The sequence below is a fragment of the Vidua macroura genome, chromosome 10 (genome assembly GCF_024509145.1).
Source record: "Vidua macroura isolate BioBank_ID:100142 chromosome 10, ASM2450914v1, whole genome shotgun sequence".
Taxonomy (NCBI): Eukaryota; Metazoa; Chordata; class Aves; order Passeriformes; family Viduidae; genus Vidua; species Vidua macroura.
The window spans coordinates 6,684,668-6,699,254 of NC_071580.1; the positions used below are offsets into that span (position 1 = coordinate 6,684,668).

Genomic DNA, 14,587 nt, shown 5'->3' on the forward strand with positions numbered 1-14,587 from the left:
ATAGCAAAGCAATGCTTGCAAGAAGGAAGAGAAGTCTGCAGCTTAATTGTTTTGTAACAGATGTATGGATGGAAAAAGTTACTAACTGGGAGTGTTCTCTCCTTCCGAGTCTCGCCGTTGCTATTAGTGCTGGTCTGTAGGGTGTAGCTTTCCTCTTGGGCTTCTGTGTTTGCTTTACGTGTTGCTTTCCTCTTCCTTTTGCTCAGGAGCCTTTTTACGACCTGGCAAAATAACCCTGAGCAGCAGCACGGAATTTGCAGGACAAAAATGAGCCTTTGCCTTAAATATCCCCGAGACAAATGGAGGTGAGTAGAAACAACTCTGGGCTGGGGAATTGCTGTCGCTTTGCTGTTCAGAAGTTGTTAGCAACTGGTACATTGGATTTGTTTGGGGGTTTACCCCTATTTGGCTGCAGTGTTGAGAATTTATCTAAAGTCAGGCATGGAAATATAGTGAAGCTGTAATTGCATCCAGGCCTTGGGTGGGGATTACAGAGTTGGTTGGGACAGAAACCCTTTGAGCAGGGTTTCCTGGGCCTTCATGGCAGACTCAAACACATTTTCCCTCTTCCTTTTCCCCAGTCTCACAGAGTGTCTCTGTGTTTCTGGTTCCTGTGCACACTACACCTGATGAGAGCATTTACCCTGCTCCCATCACCTCCCTGTACCTCATATATAATGCAGAGGTTGTATTTGCTCAGCTGTATTGAATCCTGCTATAAAAGCAGGGTGCAGAGGGCAGCTTCTGGATGCACAGTGAATCTCTGTAACTAATAAAATACAGCACCTGCCCTGCTGGAAGTGTCAGTGTGAAACCAGACCTGACAGGGTAAAGTGATCCCAGTTCATAATCCTATAATGCTGGTACAATTTGGTGGTACTGGCATAAACGTGGTACTGAGAGCTAAGATGGACTTTGAGATAAATTTAAAATGGTGTCTTTAAAGGAGAATTATTCTGTATGGGATTTGATGACATGCAGATCTTTTACTCATAGGGCGTCATACCTGGCAGTTGGGTGGATGAAAATGATTCTGTGTTGCACAAACAAGACTCCACATGAGTCAAAAATAGGCAGTTAAAGACTAAATATTCTTGACACTCCTTCTTTCTGTTTTCTAAGTTACCTTTTAAGAATCTCAAAATTTTCTGAGATGGAGGGTTTTTTCCCTGTACTGTTCAATGAGTATTTCTAATATCAAACTTTTAGGTTACGTTAGTTTTGCATGCACACCTATGGTATGTTGGTCTCCTGCTGTTTTTTCATGGGGTTTCCCAACTCTACTTCCAAAAAAGAAAACATTGCTATTTCCTGTTTGCTGATAATTCAATCTTATGTCTATTTAAAAGTTTTCTAGGAAAATACTGATAGCAAACAATTGCAGGTCAGAGACCACAGGGCTAGTTCCTATATGAAACAGAATGAACATATTCCTAAAATATTTGATGTAATGTAGAATCAACAAAAAATTCTAATAATGTAGAATCAACAGATTTTTAGATTAGTTTCCTCTCCAGTTCGCAGAGAGCAGACACTGCTCCCTCATGCTGTAAAGTACCAGAAAGCAGAGTTGTGTTTTAGTGCATGAAGGAAATGTAACTTCTGAGGGGACACAAACTCAGCAAGAGAGGGACAACCTTGAACTAGGGGTATAAAAATTATCTTTCTCTTGGTCATTGCCTCTGGCTTCTCCCTCCTCTCCCATGTAGACCCAACGTTCCCTGGGGCAGGGGCCTCCCCTGACAGAGTGTTCATGCAGTGCTCTGGCTTTATTCATCCCTTTCCACAGCAAAGAGTTCACTGCAGCTGATGGAAGATTTTACATGTCTGTACCAGAGCTGACAGTATGACTGTTCACTGGTTTCATGGAAACACTGAGTTTAGCTGCCTTTTTGTTGGCAAACCCAAGCCCAAGCAGCTGAGTCATTCCACACAAAGCAGCAGCTTTGAACATTTGCCTTTCCAAAATACAACCTTCCTCTTTCACCAAGGCTTCCAAGACACTTCTTGCTGTAGAACTTTGCTTTTCATATGGTACACCAAGACAAAAACACAGGCAGTCACACACTTGGTAACAAGGGAAGAGAGAGAAAGTCCCGTGTCAAGAGCAAACCCAGAAGGGAGGCCTGGATTGTGTTTAAAACCTTGAACCACAGAGAAAAGAATTATAAATAACCTGAATAGTTATTTCACACCCTGATTTTATGTAAGGGAGTATTTCCACTGGCTTTTCAGTTTCTCTTTTTGGACAGCTTGAAATGCTGCCCACAGCCTGTGTAAAATCTGAAGGGGCAAGTTTTTTGGACACATGTAAATAACCTATTGCAGTCATCAAAGCCACATCAAGGTACTACTCAAGGTGATGTAGGACCAATCACCCCTTCTCTCCTGAGCTCTCAGCTGGAGCACACACCTTGGATTTCTGCTGTGAGCAATTCATGCTCACAAGTCCTTCTGCTACTGAGTCATTCTAGCTGGCTATTATATTAGTTATTTTAGATTATTTTAATAATTATTCTGCTCTGAAAAAAAAAAAAGGCTGAATCATGTGAATTGTAGAATCCAGAGGCTAAGAAAAAAAGCATCCGAGGAAGAATGCACAAAATATCCACCTGTGAAATAAAAATGTGCTGGGGAGTCAGTGGAGAGTGAAGAGAAAGAAACACCAGAGCAGCCAACTAGAAAAAAAAAAAAAAAGGCCAGCATAAGACTTGATAGTCACAGGAAGATCAAAAATAAAATGAAACTACTTCAAAACCTCTCAGTTGGAATACATTTCAGAAGAGCAACCTAGTCTCAAAGAAAGCTGTCAGAATGGCAAATTGAAGTCAGCAGGCAAATTTGAACAGGAGATGTCTTAAAAACAAGCAAAAACTATTCCTACAAGTAATATCTGACATGTCAGAAAGTAAAATACTTTTAAAAGAAAAATATTGGGAATGGGCAAAAACTGAATTTGAAAATCTTCCATCCAGTGTTTTACTACCTGCTGCTGGAGATCTGACAGCCATTTAAATTATTTCTCAAGCTCATTTAAGGAAAAAAAAAAAGGAAGCTTGCTTTCCCATCCCCTCAATTAGAGAAAAATCATCACATCATTTTATGTTGAGAGCTAGTTGATGAATGTCGTGTCATATATCACTGCCTCTGCATCTGACAGGAATCAAAGCAGACACTTTGAAAGGCAAGTGTCTCTGAACTGCTAATTATGCTTAACAAAGAAAGTGTTTCACATATTGCTTCTTAATGAAATTTCTGCCTTTACCTAAAAGGCTTTTCTCCCATCTTATTTCTGGACAGCATGAAATTATGTTGAAACTAACAGTAATCTATATATTTCTGATTATACTGTGATGTTTAAAAAAGTGGGGGAAATATTCTGTGTTTCTTGAATAACCAAAAGCTTCTGGAGATTTGTTGTGAAATAGTGGGAAAGGTAACCCCCTGGTAGATATGTTTCTCTTTTGGAAATATGGTAATAAAGGCATCTGTGAATGTTCTGAATGTGAGAATAGTATTTTTGCTCATTTACTCTACTCCCAGAAATTTCTTCTTCCTCAACTTTCTCTTTGGGGCCTTATTCTCAGAGCAGTTTAAAATACCCCAGCAAAAGCTACACCCAACAAACATTCTCAGACAAGAGCAATTACCAAACAGGAGGATAATTTGTAGGGAGAAAAAGATAACAAGGGTTGGGCCGGCAATTTGGCATTGTCTCTAAATCGACCACATTTAAGTACTTTGCATAAGGTTCAAAAAAAGAAAACAAACACATTAAAAAAAAATCAGCAAAACGCAAACAACAAACACCCAGATTGCAGCGCAACCCCTCAGAGCCTCAAATCTTTTGACTTACATCCTTCTCTAATCTTAAAGCTTCTGAAGTGATGCCAAAAAATGAAACTCCATGAGTCCTGGGCTAGGAAGCAAGTGGTGTGTATGTGTCTCCTCTGCTTTGATCTGCCAGAGAAAGACATCAAGCCATGTCTTTCAAATTAGGAATCTTCAGTCTAGGAAAATACTGGAATATGAGGCTGAAAAGAAAGTGCCAGTAATGTAGAGAGCTGCTGGCAAGTCAGGAACTGATGGTAAAACCTGCAGTACCTGATATGAATAAATAAGTTTTGTACTGTTACTCTCCATCACTGGAATCATGGATTTTCCTGCTGTTAGCCAGACCAGAATTATTTTTTTAAAGTACAATAGTCTCTGATTTATATTCCATGAACTGAAGAAGGGAATGCAAGATTTGTGCTAGCTCCTCAAATTGTAAGAGACAACATAAGCTCAAGGGTGTTGATTCTCATTTCCCTTAAAACTACTTTTAAAAAGCTTTACATATACAAGCAGAATAAAAATGACAATCAGGCCTGTTAAATACTTTAGAATTGCTCCTTTCCATTGCCAGTTTGTCCCACACACTCCTGTGAGGTATGCAGTTTTGGAAAAATGCTTAAAACATATAAATAGTACAATTCAGTCAGTTGCTGTTCATCAGTAAATAAGGGAGCATCCAGAGGCACTGTCACACAGCAGAACCTGGGATTAGCTCTCAATTGCCTCTTCTGTGAAATCTCCCTGCTATTTCCTCACATCCATTGACAAACATTCTTCCTTTCCACCCACTTACAGTCCCTACAAGAGTGTTTAGGAGCTCAGCTAATTTGACTGGGATTAAGATGTGGACATTAGATATTAAAAGCAATTTTAAAAATCCATTATGTGCTGATGGTATCCTGAAATGCTTCTGTTGCTGTGGCACTGACTGGTATGAGCTCTGTGATGGTGCCAGTTTGACAGCCCTGGTGGGATGCTGGGTTGCAGGAAGCAGGTTTGGTGCCATTCCCAGTAGGTCCTGGGGAGAAGTCCCTGGATTTGAAGTGTGGAAGAGGCTCCCCATGGAACATGCAGCAAATTTCTCCCAGTGATGGTGGCACTGAGCCGGGGGGGATCCCTTTTGTGGGACATGTTTATGCGCTCCATAAAAATGTCCTCAAGGATGAAAAGCAAAAGGAAAAGAAGAGGATGAACCAAACAGAGAGTCAGTCCAATTTTACCTTATGCCCTGGGAAGGCAAAGAAAGAGGAGAGTAACCTCAACAAGATCACTAATGAGCACTACCTGAGAGCTGCTCAGTATGTGCCTAATCCCTTTTGTTCCAGTGAAGGTCTCACAGGCAGCTGCATAAATACATCAGACCAAAAACCCCATCCAGCCAAAATTCACCATGCATATATTACCAATAACAACCTCACAGGCAAACGTTAGCCTGTATCTTCCATTTTCCAGTCTGAGATTTTCATGTCCCCAAAGGATCAGAGTGATTCCTGAAAGCATTAGGAAACCCCACAGTGGATGTTGTACACCAGATTAACATCCTAGAGAGAAGCTGCTGGCTGAACAGTTGTGTTTTTCATGAAGCACACCTTTTACTTTATGCCTACTAGAGTGATGTGTGATTTGGGAATTCTGGAAATCATTTTGGAAAACAGGGTGGGCAAAACAGAGAGAAGTGGTGCAGGTAAAGCTGAACCTGCCATGGGGCAGTAGATGGACCAAGTGAACCTGAGGGGCCTCCCAGTCTTTCTTTTCTATGATTTCTCTACCTTAATGCTTCTGTCTCACTAACTAGACAGCTGGCCCTGTGTTAGTCAACAAACAAGACAAATGATGGAGGATGGCTTAGATGAGGCCAGTTTGGACTGTTTTGTTTGCATTCATGAGCAGCCATGAGCTCTGGAGGAGAGCTAACAGGCTCCATGCATGGCCAGTTGTTGTCTGTGTTTTCAGACAACTGAAAAGCTGAAATCTCTCCCTGCAAAAGAAAGGTTGTGCATGCAAACACTGTCAGTTTCACAGCTTCTGTAGAAAATGCCCAGTTGCCTAGCCTAGTCTGTGATACTGCTTGTGTGGCACATATTCCTCCATTGCATTAGAATTCCTGTCACAATATTGACTTTTAATTGAGGGAGTGGACTTCATCTGTATGTTTGAAGGCAGAAGTTCTAAAAACTACTATAAAAAAATGTCAGATCCTGACCTCATCCTCCAGCTGAGCCCTGAGAACTTTGGTCTCTTTTGAGAGGCTGCTATCGGCATGCTCAAACATGAGCCAGGTTAATGCAGTTAACCCTGAATTCCTGGTGGTGTCCTGGCCTTGCCTGCCTGCAGGATAATGAGCTCACCAGTTTCAGATGTTGAGGCTGCTTGGAAATGATGCAGCACTGGTCTGTGTGTTACTGGTAGCATGGGGAAAAGGAGCAAAGGGAGAGGAAACACCACCCATTCCTCTCTCACCCACGCTGGATGGAATCTGTTGCAGGTCCTGCTGATAGGTTCCCTGAATCCTACTGCAGTGCATTTACTCTGCTCAGGAGGTCTGTTGAGAGATTGAAAGCCCTGGATTTAGAGCTATCACAAAGCAAATAGTCTTGAAAATAAGTGTATTTGAGCAAGAAGAGCCAAGTCCTCATCTGGCAAGGAAACTTTCATCTCCTCTCATCAGTCCTTCTTGAATTTTCAGTCTCGATTGTACACAGGGGAAACTTAAGATTTATCTGAGTCAAAATACACCTGAGTTTTTGTTCTTTCACTGCTGAGAAATATGTACAGTTGTTCCCATTATTTCAGAAGTGTTGGCTTGCTGGTAGTTTTTTAACATCACCCCCCCCCCCCCCCCCCCCAGTGTCTTTTTAATTTTGCTTTTGAAAGGCTCTTATTTTTGGAGCTTAGGAGTCTGAATGAATAAAAACCTGTGAATGCAATTCAGTCCAGATCCACGTGTTGACTCATGGGTTCCTCTTCAGTATGTGCAGGAGTCAAATCTTGTCCTTGTAAGGGGATTGGCAGTAGTTTTGGAAATATCTGTCCTCTTTCCCAGTTTGCAATCATGAGTTGTACTTCCAGCTCAGTTTTTATATAAAAGCAAATAAACATTTTAAATGCAGGCATCAGATATTGTCTTAGTAACCATCCCTATATCTGTGTGCAGCAGGCAGGGTGGGAAAGGAGGCTCTGAAATTTGTTATATGATCTGAGTGTGTCTTACAGTGGTCATATCCATGCCACTGTTAGGAGATCCTCTTCTTTCCCTCTCTCTCATCTTTTACTCAACCCAAACAAAGCCAAACAAGTGCTTCCCACATCTCTCTGTCATCCGTCACGTACCTACTCTTTTATCATACCTATGCAGCATTTTCAAAATCAATGCTCACATTTTGTCAGTTATTATGAAACAGTTTTTCAGTGCTCTACATCCCTTGATTTGGAGATTGTCCAAGATAATGAGTGAACAGAACCAAACCATTTTAGGCACTGTTAGTTCAGTGAGACCTCAGCTCTATCCCTGAGCTCCTCCTCATTTTGAAGAAGAGCTCACTTTGCCTCTTGGAGTATATTTCTGACCTTTGCCTCCTTTTACCTATTTGAAGTATATGTTCTTGCCATGCAACTGCTGGGGCAGTACTGCCTCACAGAACCAGCCAGGGACTTCTTTGTGCTGTCCTGGGGGTAAATGTCACCCTCACAGCCTTATCAGCACGCCAGACAGACAAACACCTCATTTCCCCCCCGTATTAATAAGTTGAACATTTTTACATGTTTTCTTAAGCCATAAGTACAACAGCAGTCTTAGGCAGTACAACCCAGTCTTGACATCGATCCTAATCTAAAGGCAAAGCTGTGCTCAGGCAGGACAAGCTGTCAGGTTTTGATGGCTGCTTGTGTTTCCAGGTTTTGGTAAGGAAAAGGTGTTGAAAACACACTTGAAACTATTTATAATCATCTTTTGTGGCTCCAGATAGGTCAGATAAACATGGGAGCAAATTTGTTGAGGAAAACAAGCTGCCATTCTGAACAGCTGGAGGTTTAGCCATCCCCAGAGCAAAGTCCATCAAACCCAGAGATGTGGCAAACTGCCAGACTGCTGCATGTGTGTCACTTTGATGGTCACACAGGAATGCCCTCTGGGCAGGAGGGGATCAATGATAACTCTCTGAAGCCCCAAGTGCCTCATTTTTGATCTTCCTGTGGCAGTATATTTCTTACATTTTCACTTTGTTCTCAAAGCTTCGCTCTTCATTTAAACCCTCTAAGGAAACTCCTTGCAAGATAGATGTACATTACCCTTTCAGGAGAAACAGAATCTCTGTCAGAAAAATAAATACTGAAATCTGTTCAGTAATGCCCCTCATGTAGAGATCTCTCTCTCATCTTCTTTAAATATTAGTTTAGAAACCAGCTTTTATTGATAGAAAGTTAATTGCCATAATCCAGATAGCATGGAATATTTCTATAGTGATGCTCTAATGCTAATTTGCAAGAATGGGAGAACATTTGCCATCCTAACAAATTCCTTTTGTCCTTGGATGAAAGAGACAGCAAAGACAGTGCCCCTGGCTAAGTGGAGGCATGAGATAGATATCCACAATGCTCTATAAGTGAAGTCTAGTGTTGGAGATGTTAATAATTTTCAGTTTCACTCCTACAGAATTAAAACTAAAGCTTTATACTCATTTCCAAGGAGAAACCTGCTTGGAAATAGCCTGACTTGGTGCTTTGAAAGATGTCAAAGATTACCTCTTCATAATGACCTTGGAGATGTGGATCCAAATAATGATATTTGGGTATTTATACAAATGATTCTTCTCAGAGCTGCCCATCACAGCTAATTTTGCCAAATACACATGAAGTTTATAAAACCAGAAACATCTCTTACTTAATCTGAATCTGTCCATGAAAACGGATGGAAGGAGCCCTAAATCCTACTCCAGCAGTCTAATGTAAGACTTAAGAGCCACCATGTGAGGTACAAGATTTGGTGGACACTGTTAGTAACTACAGTTAAACTCAGTGTGCAAACCCATGTGCTGATGATAACCATAACACCAACCAGCCTAGACACAATTTCTACATCACCCTCCTCCTTTTCTAAAGCAGTGGTTTAGGGCTAAAACTGTGTGTGTAAAAAGATTTAGTTTCATTCCTCAGGCTTGACACAGGTACAGGGCACAGTCACCATGATTCACACTCCTTACTGGTGGTTTATCCCTGTTCAATCCAGCCCTAACTTGTGAAGATGACAAAGACTGTCCCATCTCACACATTCCAGACCCACCAGGAACACACTGCCTTACACTGGAGCTCTAGGTGCTTGGGCAGAGCTGTATCAACCCTCCTTAGTTGTCAGAAGGAAGGTAAAATTATGAAAAAGATTCCTATAGAACAGTACAGAGTTCAAGAATTGAGTTTGTCTGCAGACCGTGGTGAGACAAGAGCCAGCCTGCTCAGTGGGGACAGGGGCAGGAGACAGGACAGCTGCATCACTCTGCTCTGCCCAGGCTTGATGTGCACCTTGGCTTGTCAGGACCAAACAAGTTCTCCTCTGCCTGTGAACCCCAGAGCCCAGCAAGCAGATCTAGGCCAAAATGAGAAAGCAGCACCCGCCAACATATTTGCAAGGACTGTTCTGAGTTCTGCACAAACATTATTTGTGGGAAGCAAAAAGAGATTAGCATGTAACCACTGTCTCCCAGTAGAGTCACCTTCAGACCAGTCAGGCACAGTCCTACTTAATCTGCCTGCATTTCCAGAGCACTGATCACTATGTATCTTTGCATCATGGCCATCCATCACACCACCAGATTCTCATCTAAATACTGCCAGCAGCGCTGTGAGCAGTAACATTCCCTCCTTCTCCCTCTGCATCTTACTATTGAAGTTGCTGCTAGCAAAGGAAAGGAAAGTGGCTGTGTCCACAGTGACATTAGCAGAACTGTCAGCTTAATCAATGCTGATCCTTTCCCCTTCATCCCTGCTTCTCTGCCTGTTCTCCTTTTTGAGGCAGCAGAAAATCCATATAAATTCACCACTGTGCACAGCCATCTAGAAATTCTGGTTCCATGAAACCTTTGGTACCCTGTCTCCAACTCCACATGCCATGTCCCCCTTGGGCACCCAAGCCCCCAGGCAGAGCCATTGCCAGGGCTCCCAGAGGCCAGGCTTCTCCTGGACAGCAGGAGCATCCCTGGGAGCAGCCAGAGCAAGGAACCCATCTGTCTCTGCAGGTTCCTCATCACAGAGGAAACAGGATTCCAGCAGCACTGAAGGCAGAGCAGGGCACAAGATAGGCTGGGTGCTTTGACAGAGACCATACTGCAACCAAATAAACTTGTAGCAAAGTTTCCCAAACCCTTGGGAGCTGGAATGGTTGTAAATAGTCCCTAAGCAATTCCATTCAAACAAAACGTGGCTTTCCAGTTTGGAAAGGAGCAAGTAAACCTCCACTAGTGGTGCAACCCTATTCAGCTCACTCATCCCGCTGGGCCATTATGGACAACAGTGTGGTGTGTAAAAGGTATGTAATTTTTGTACTATAAAAATATGAAGTATTACTACAGACAATATTTCATAATGTGAACTGCAGAGGATTCACCATGAGGGGACCCTCCTGGGCTCCAGGCACCCCATTAACTCAGGCAGAACTAACTAGCAGTACAGGTGTGAGTGGAGAGCAGCTGTATTTGGACATACAGTTGCAAAGCATGACATACACAGGCATCTTGTTTGTTTTTTTGGGTTTTTGTTTTTGTTTTTTTGGGTTTTTTTGGTGTTTTCTTTTTTTGTTGTTGTTTTTGTTTTTTGGGTTTTTTTTGTGTAGGGTTTAATTTTTTTTTTAAAGACAGTTTTTAGAAATGGGGATTTATTTTCTTCCTCCTCAGTTCACCAGGCTGAAACACAATTCATGGTGTGCCTTGTTTGATAGGTGTCAGTCAGCTGGAACTGAATTTCATGTAACAAACCACTAACAATGTACTTGGAGAGGGAGTATCAGAGCAAAGATAGACATTCTTGGACAACTAGCATTTCAAAAGTTTCAGCAACCATAATCCTCCCTCTCTGTCTTATGTCTTGCACATTTAGGGTGTGAGTGTTTGCACACCCTTGTCTCTCTCTACCACTTGTCACGTTGCAGTTCGCAGCCTCCCGTCAGTGTCACTCTCCCCTGCTGTCACCTGGCATTCCCTACAGTCTGGAAAGGGAGTTCAGTCATCTGCCCCACTGTCATTCAGCCACAGGGCCTGCAGAGCCAGCACAGGCCAGGGGCTTTGCCCCTTGGTCTCTCCTCCATCCAGCCCATCTGAACCACAGCCAAGGCACAGCTTGTGCCAGGGACAGGAGGGATCATGCTCAGGGGCTCAGCAAACTCAAATACTGTTTTTCCTGCAATTTTTCCCATCGCAGAGTAGATGTGGCCTGACACTATACATGTGTTCCTTATACTGTTAATAGTTATTCCCTATAAACTTTATCTCTTCCACTGTGTCTCCATTGCTCCTCTGGCATTATCTTCTTTGCGAAGCTGTCAAGGAAAAATCAAGTTTTGTTACTGCACCAGGTTTCCCTAAGATTTTGGGGGTCAGAGAAGGAAAGGTTTGTCTCTTCCCTCCTATGACAGAATAACCCCCTCCAAGCAGCACTGCAGTACTAGCAGGTAACTGCATTTCAGATGGAATGATTCCATCTGGTCGATACTCCCACCAGCCCAGCTGTGGAGAGCTGGTTGTTTAACATCTCTAGATTGCACAGTGATATCAGCCTGATCAACTCCTGTTTCAATTTTCAAATCTCATTGAAAACCATACGTTGTCTTCCTCAGCAGTACTGCTTCATTTTCCTCTTCCACTGAGCTGTTATTTGATTCACTGGCTGTAGCTGGCACTGACTGGAGCACAGTTCACAGGGTTGACCTGGGGCCACAGCCCAGGGCTGAACAGCCCTACAAGCTTGGACACAGCACTGTGCCCCTGTTTCCTCATCTTTGACATAAGAGTAATGTTTCTGCTGCCAAGAGAGGCTGGAATAATTATGCTTCAGGAATATTCAATGCTAAACACTTCTAGCAGTCTATTTATCATGTTTATAGAGTAATGGCTTTCAGGAATAAGAGATTAGAGAATAGCCCCGTAGTTACAGAGTTGGGCTGGAGTACAGGAGAGCTGCCTCCTGGCTCTTAGGAAACAGGAGAGACCCTAAGCAAGGTTTGGACTTAAATCTTTAGGATGGAAAATACAACCTTTTCCTCTATGGAGGCTAAGTAATTCTTATTTGTAAGTTTGCAAACAGAACAGTTACTGTCAGTTTTTAAGTGAATTGTCACTTGTACAGTTCCAGTGTGGAGTCAGCTTATTAATAAAGGACAAGAAGGAATAACTGCAGTTAGGAGAGGATTTAGGGGGAGATGAGCAGAGAAAGGGGTACAGGCAGGCCAGGGGTGCAGGGATTGCCAACAAGAAGCCTCTGGTTCAAGGAGAAAAGGAGGAATCACTGAGTAGAAATTGGCTGTCCTTTCCACTTCCCTTCCTTCTGGGAAGACAGGTGATCAGAAGGATCCCCCAGAAATCATTTCTGATGGTCTCTTTGGTCTCACAGATCTGGCAGGTCTGATATAGAAGATAGGAATGGTCCTGAGATCCAGGAAGGTTGGGTCCATTCTGCTTTGACCCCAAATCCTCTGGGACACTCTGCCACAGCCCTGCAGTTTTGTGGGTGCTCCCTGGGACCCGGCAGCACCTCTCTTCAGCCCCCTGTGCCCCTCCGTGCCGACCCCCCTGGGCAGGGCTGTCCCTGGAATCCACCTCTAGGTGCTGCTATACTACCAGCTATGGATTTCCCGGCTGAACTAAAACGGGAAAGGGATGGCAGCAACTTCTTCATGTTGCAGGAGGAAACTGCAGCAGTTCTGGATCACCAAAATGTGCCTTTTTTAAAGCGTGGTGTTAATTCTTGCATAAACCAGCACACCAGGCACAGCTATCCCTCCACATCTCCTGCAGGAACAAGCCTGAGCATCACCTTCTGCATCATGTTTTGTCTGAGGGACAGCTGCAGTTTAGCTTTTCACACAAAGGAAAAAGAAGAGGTTAAACTGAGCTGGTGGCATTGTCAGGATAGGAGTTAACCCTGCCAGGTCAAGGGCAAGGGCACAAGTGATTTGTCACAGACAGCAGTAATGCACCTGGGGCTTACTCTGGAGAGTGAGGTTTAAGGCTTCAGGCATTAGCAAATTAGTATTTTGCCTAATTACATATTGATCACTATCACAAAGCATGTCATGACCACCGTAAGCTTACCACAGTGTGATGGGAAATGAGAACATGTACCAGAAAGCACATTAATCCCTTCTCCTCCAGGAACTTTACTCAGACATTTAGCCAACCTGCAAGTCCTACCCTGCTGTTTCTAAATGAGTGACAAATATTCCCTTGTTTCCCAAGGGCAACCTCAGTTTTCCTCTTTACTACCATACAATGATTTTCACCTTGCATTAAGGTAAGGTGTTGCTCCTCCTTTCCTGATGCCCCAAGAGACACAAATTTAAGGTGTTCCATACCCAGCTGATCCCATGCCTGCTGTGACAATCGAGAAACAGGATTTTGTCTCCCCACCATCCATATATTCTGTTTTCCTGTGTGAGTCCCATGCTGTGCAGGACTTAGTAGGAGTTCTTTGTGGCCAGATGAACCCTCAACACCATCACACAAATATGCTGTTAGCATTGTAACAGTGGGTAACAGACCTCCCTGGCCCTGGGTAATGAGAACTATCAACATTCACACTGCATCCCTGATAACACATGTGGACTTACATAAGTGGTTTATTCCTGTATGTACTGCAGAGAAAAAGAAGCAAGAGGACTGTGCCTCTTATAAGTTTACCAGGTCTGCAGGACCTTTCTGAAAGTGCCCACAGGACACTGTATTTCCTTTGAAACATTAATCTCAGCTCAGGGCAGGGATGGTGCGTGATCAGGCACAAACCTTGGAGAAGAGCTCTTTAATTTTTCCATCTGGGAACTCTCCTTTCAGCAAGTGCTTTTAATGCCTATATGTGATCTCTGGTGGTCTTCACATGCTGAAATGTGAGAGTTGTGTGATGCTGCTCATAGGATGGGAAGGTCTCAGGCATGCCATGAGAATTAGTTGGGTGGCAGAGAGCTGTGCTAGGGTGCAGTGACGGGAGCAAACAGAAGGTGCTCTTCTGGGGCATAGTCCAACACAGGAGATCCTGAGACAGAGGAGGTGAAACCTCATGGGAGGAAAAACCTTGTTAACCTCGGGATGTTTAGCTCTTGGCACTGCAGCATATAGAAAATAGTGCCTGGCAAGAACTACAGATCCAGCTGCAGCAGTGTCCAGGCAATCCAGCAGGAACTAGCCAGAGACACACAACAGCTCTACAAAAGAATGGCCCCTACCCACTGCTCTGCCCTGTCAAACCCTGTCCTAAATGAGAAATGTGCTTGAGAAAGAGCAGGGAGCAAGAGGTACCTTACAGCCTGTGCCACAGGCTGTGCCACCTCCCTGACAAAGCTCTGGACAGCTCCCCTGCACCTGCTGGAGAGCCGAGGTCTCTATTTCTCCTTTCCCTCTAGCGAATGATAACGTTTGCTCCGAGTCACTCACGGGGTTGTGATGGAAGCTGAGCACTGGGTGGGGGTCCCTGAGCTCTCTCTTGGTGCCTCTCTTGATGTTTGGGAGCTGGCGCTGCTGCTCCCAGCCACTGCTGGCTCCCACGACTGCCACGGCCG

The 14,587-nt window shown here is 43.6% G+C and overlaps 1 protein-coding gene across 2 annotated transcripts in view; it reads left to right on the forward strand.

The window, feature by feature from the left end:
- The first annotated feature begins 241 nt into the window (after positions 1-241).
- LOC128812452 (calcium-activated potassium channel subunit beta-2) overlaps positions 242-14,587 on the forward strand; it is a 139,016-nt gene continuing 124,670 nt past the window's right edge. Inside the window, exon 1 of one of the 2 annotated variants that reach the window (XM_053986872.1) lies at positions 242-305. In XM_053986872.1, coding sequence (XP_053842847.1) covers positions 268-305 — 38 coding nt within the window. In that variant the 5' untranslated portion in view covers positions 242-267. The remainder of the gene's footprint in view (positions 306-14,587) is intronic. The other variant, XM_053986875.1, reaches the window with a different exon arrangement.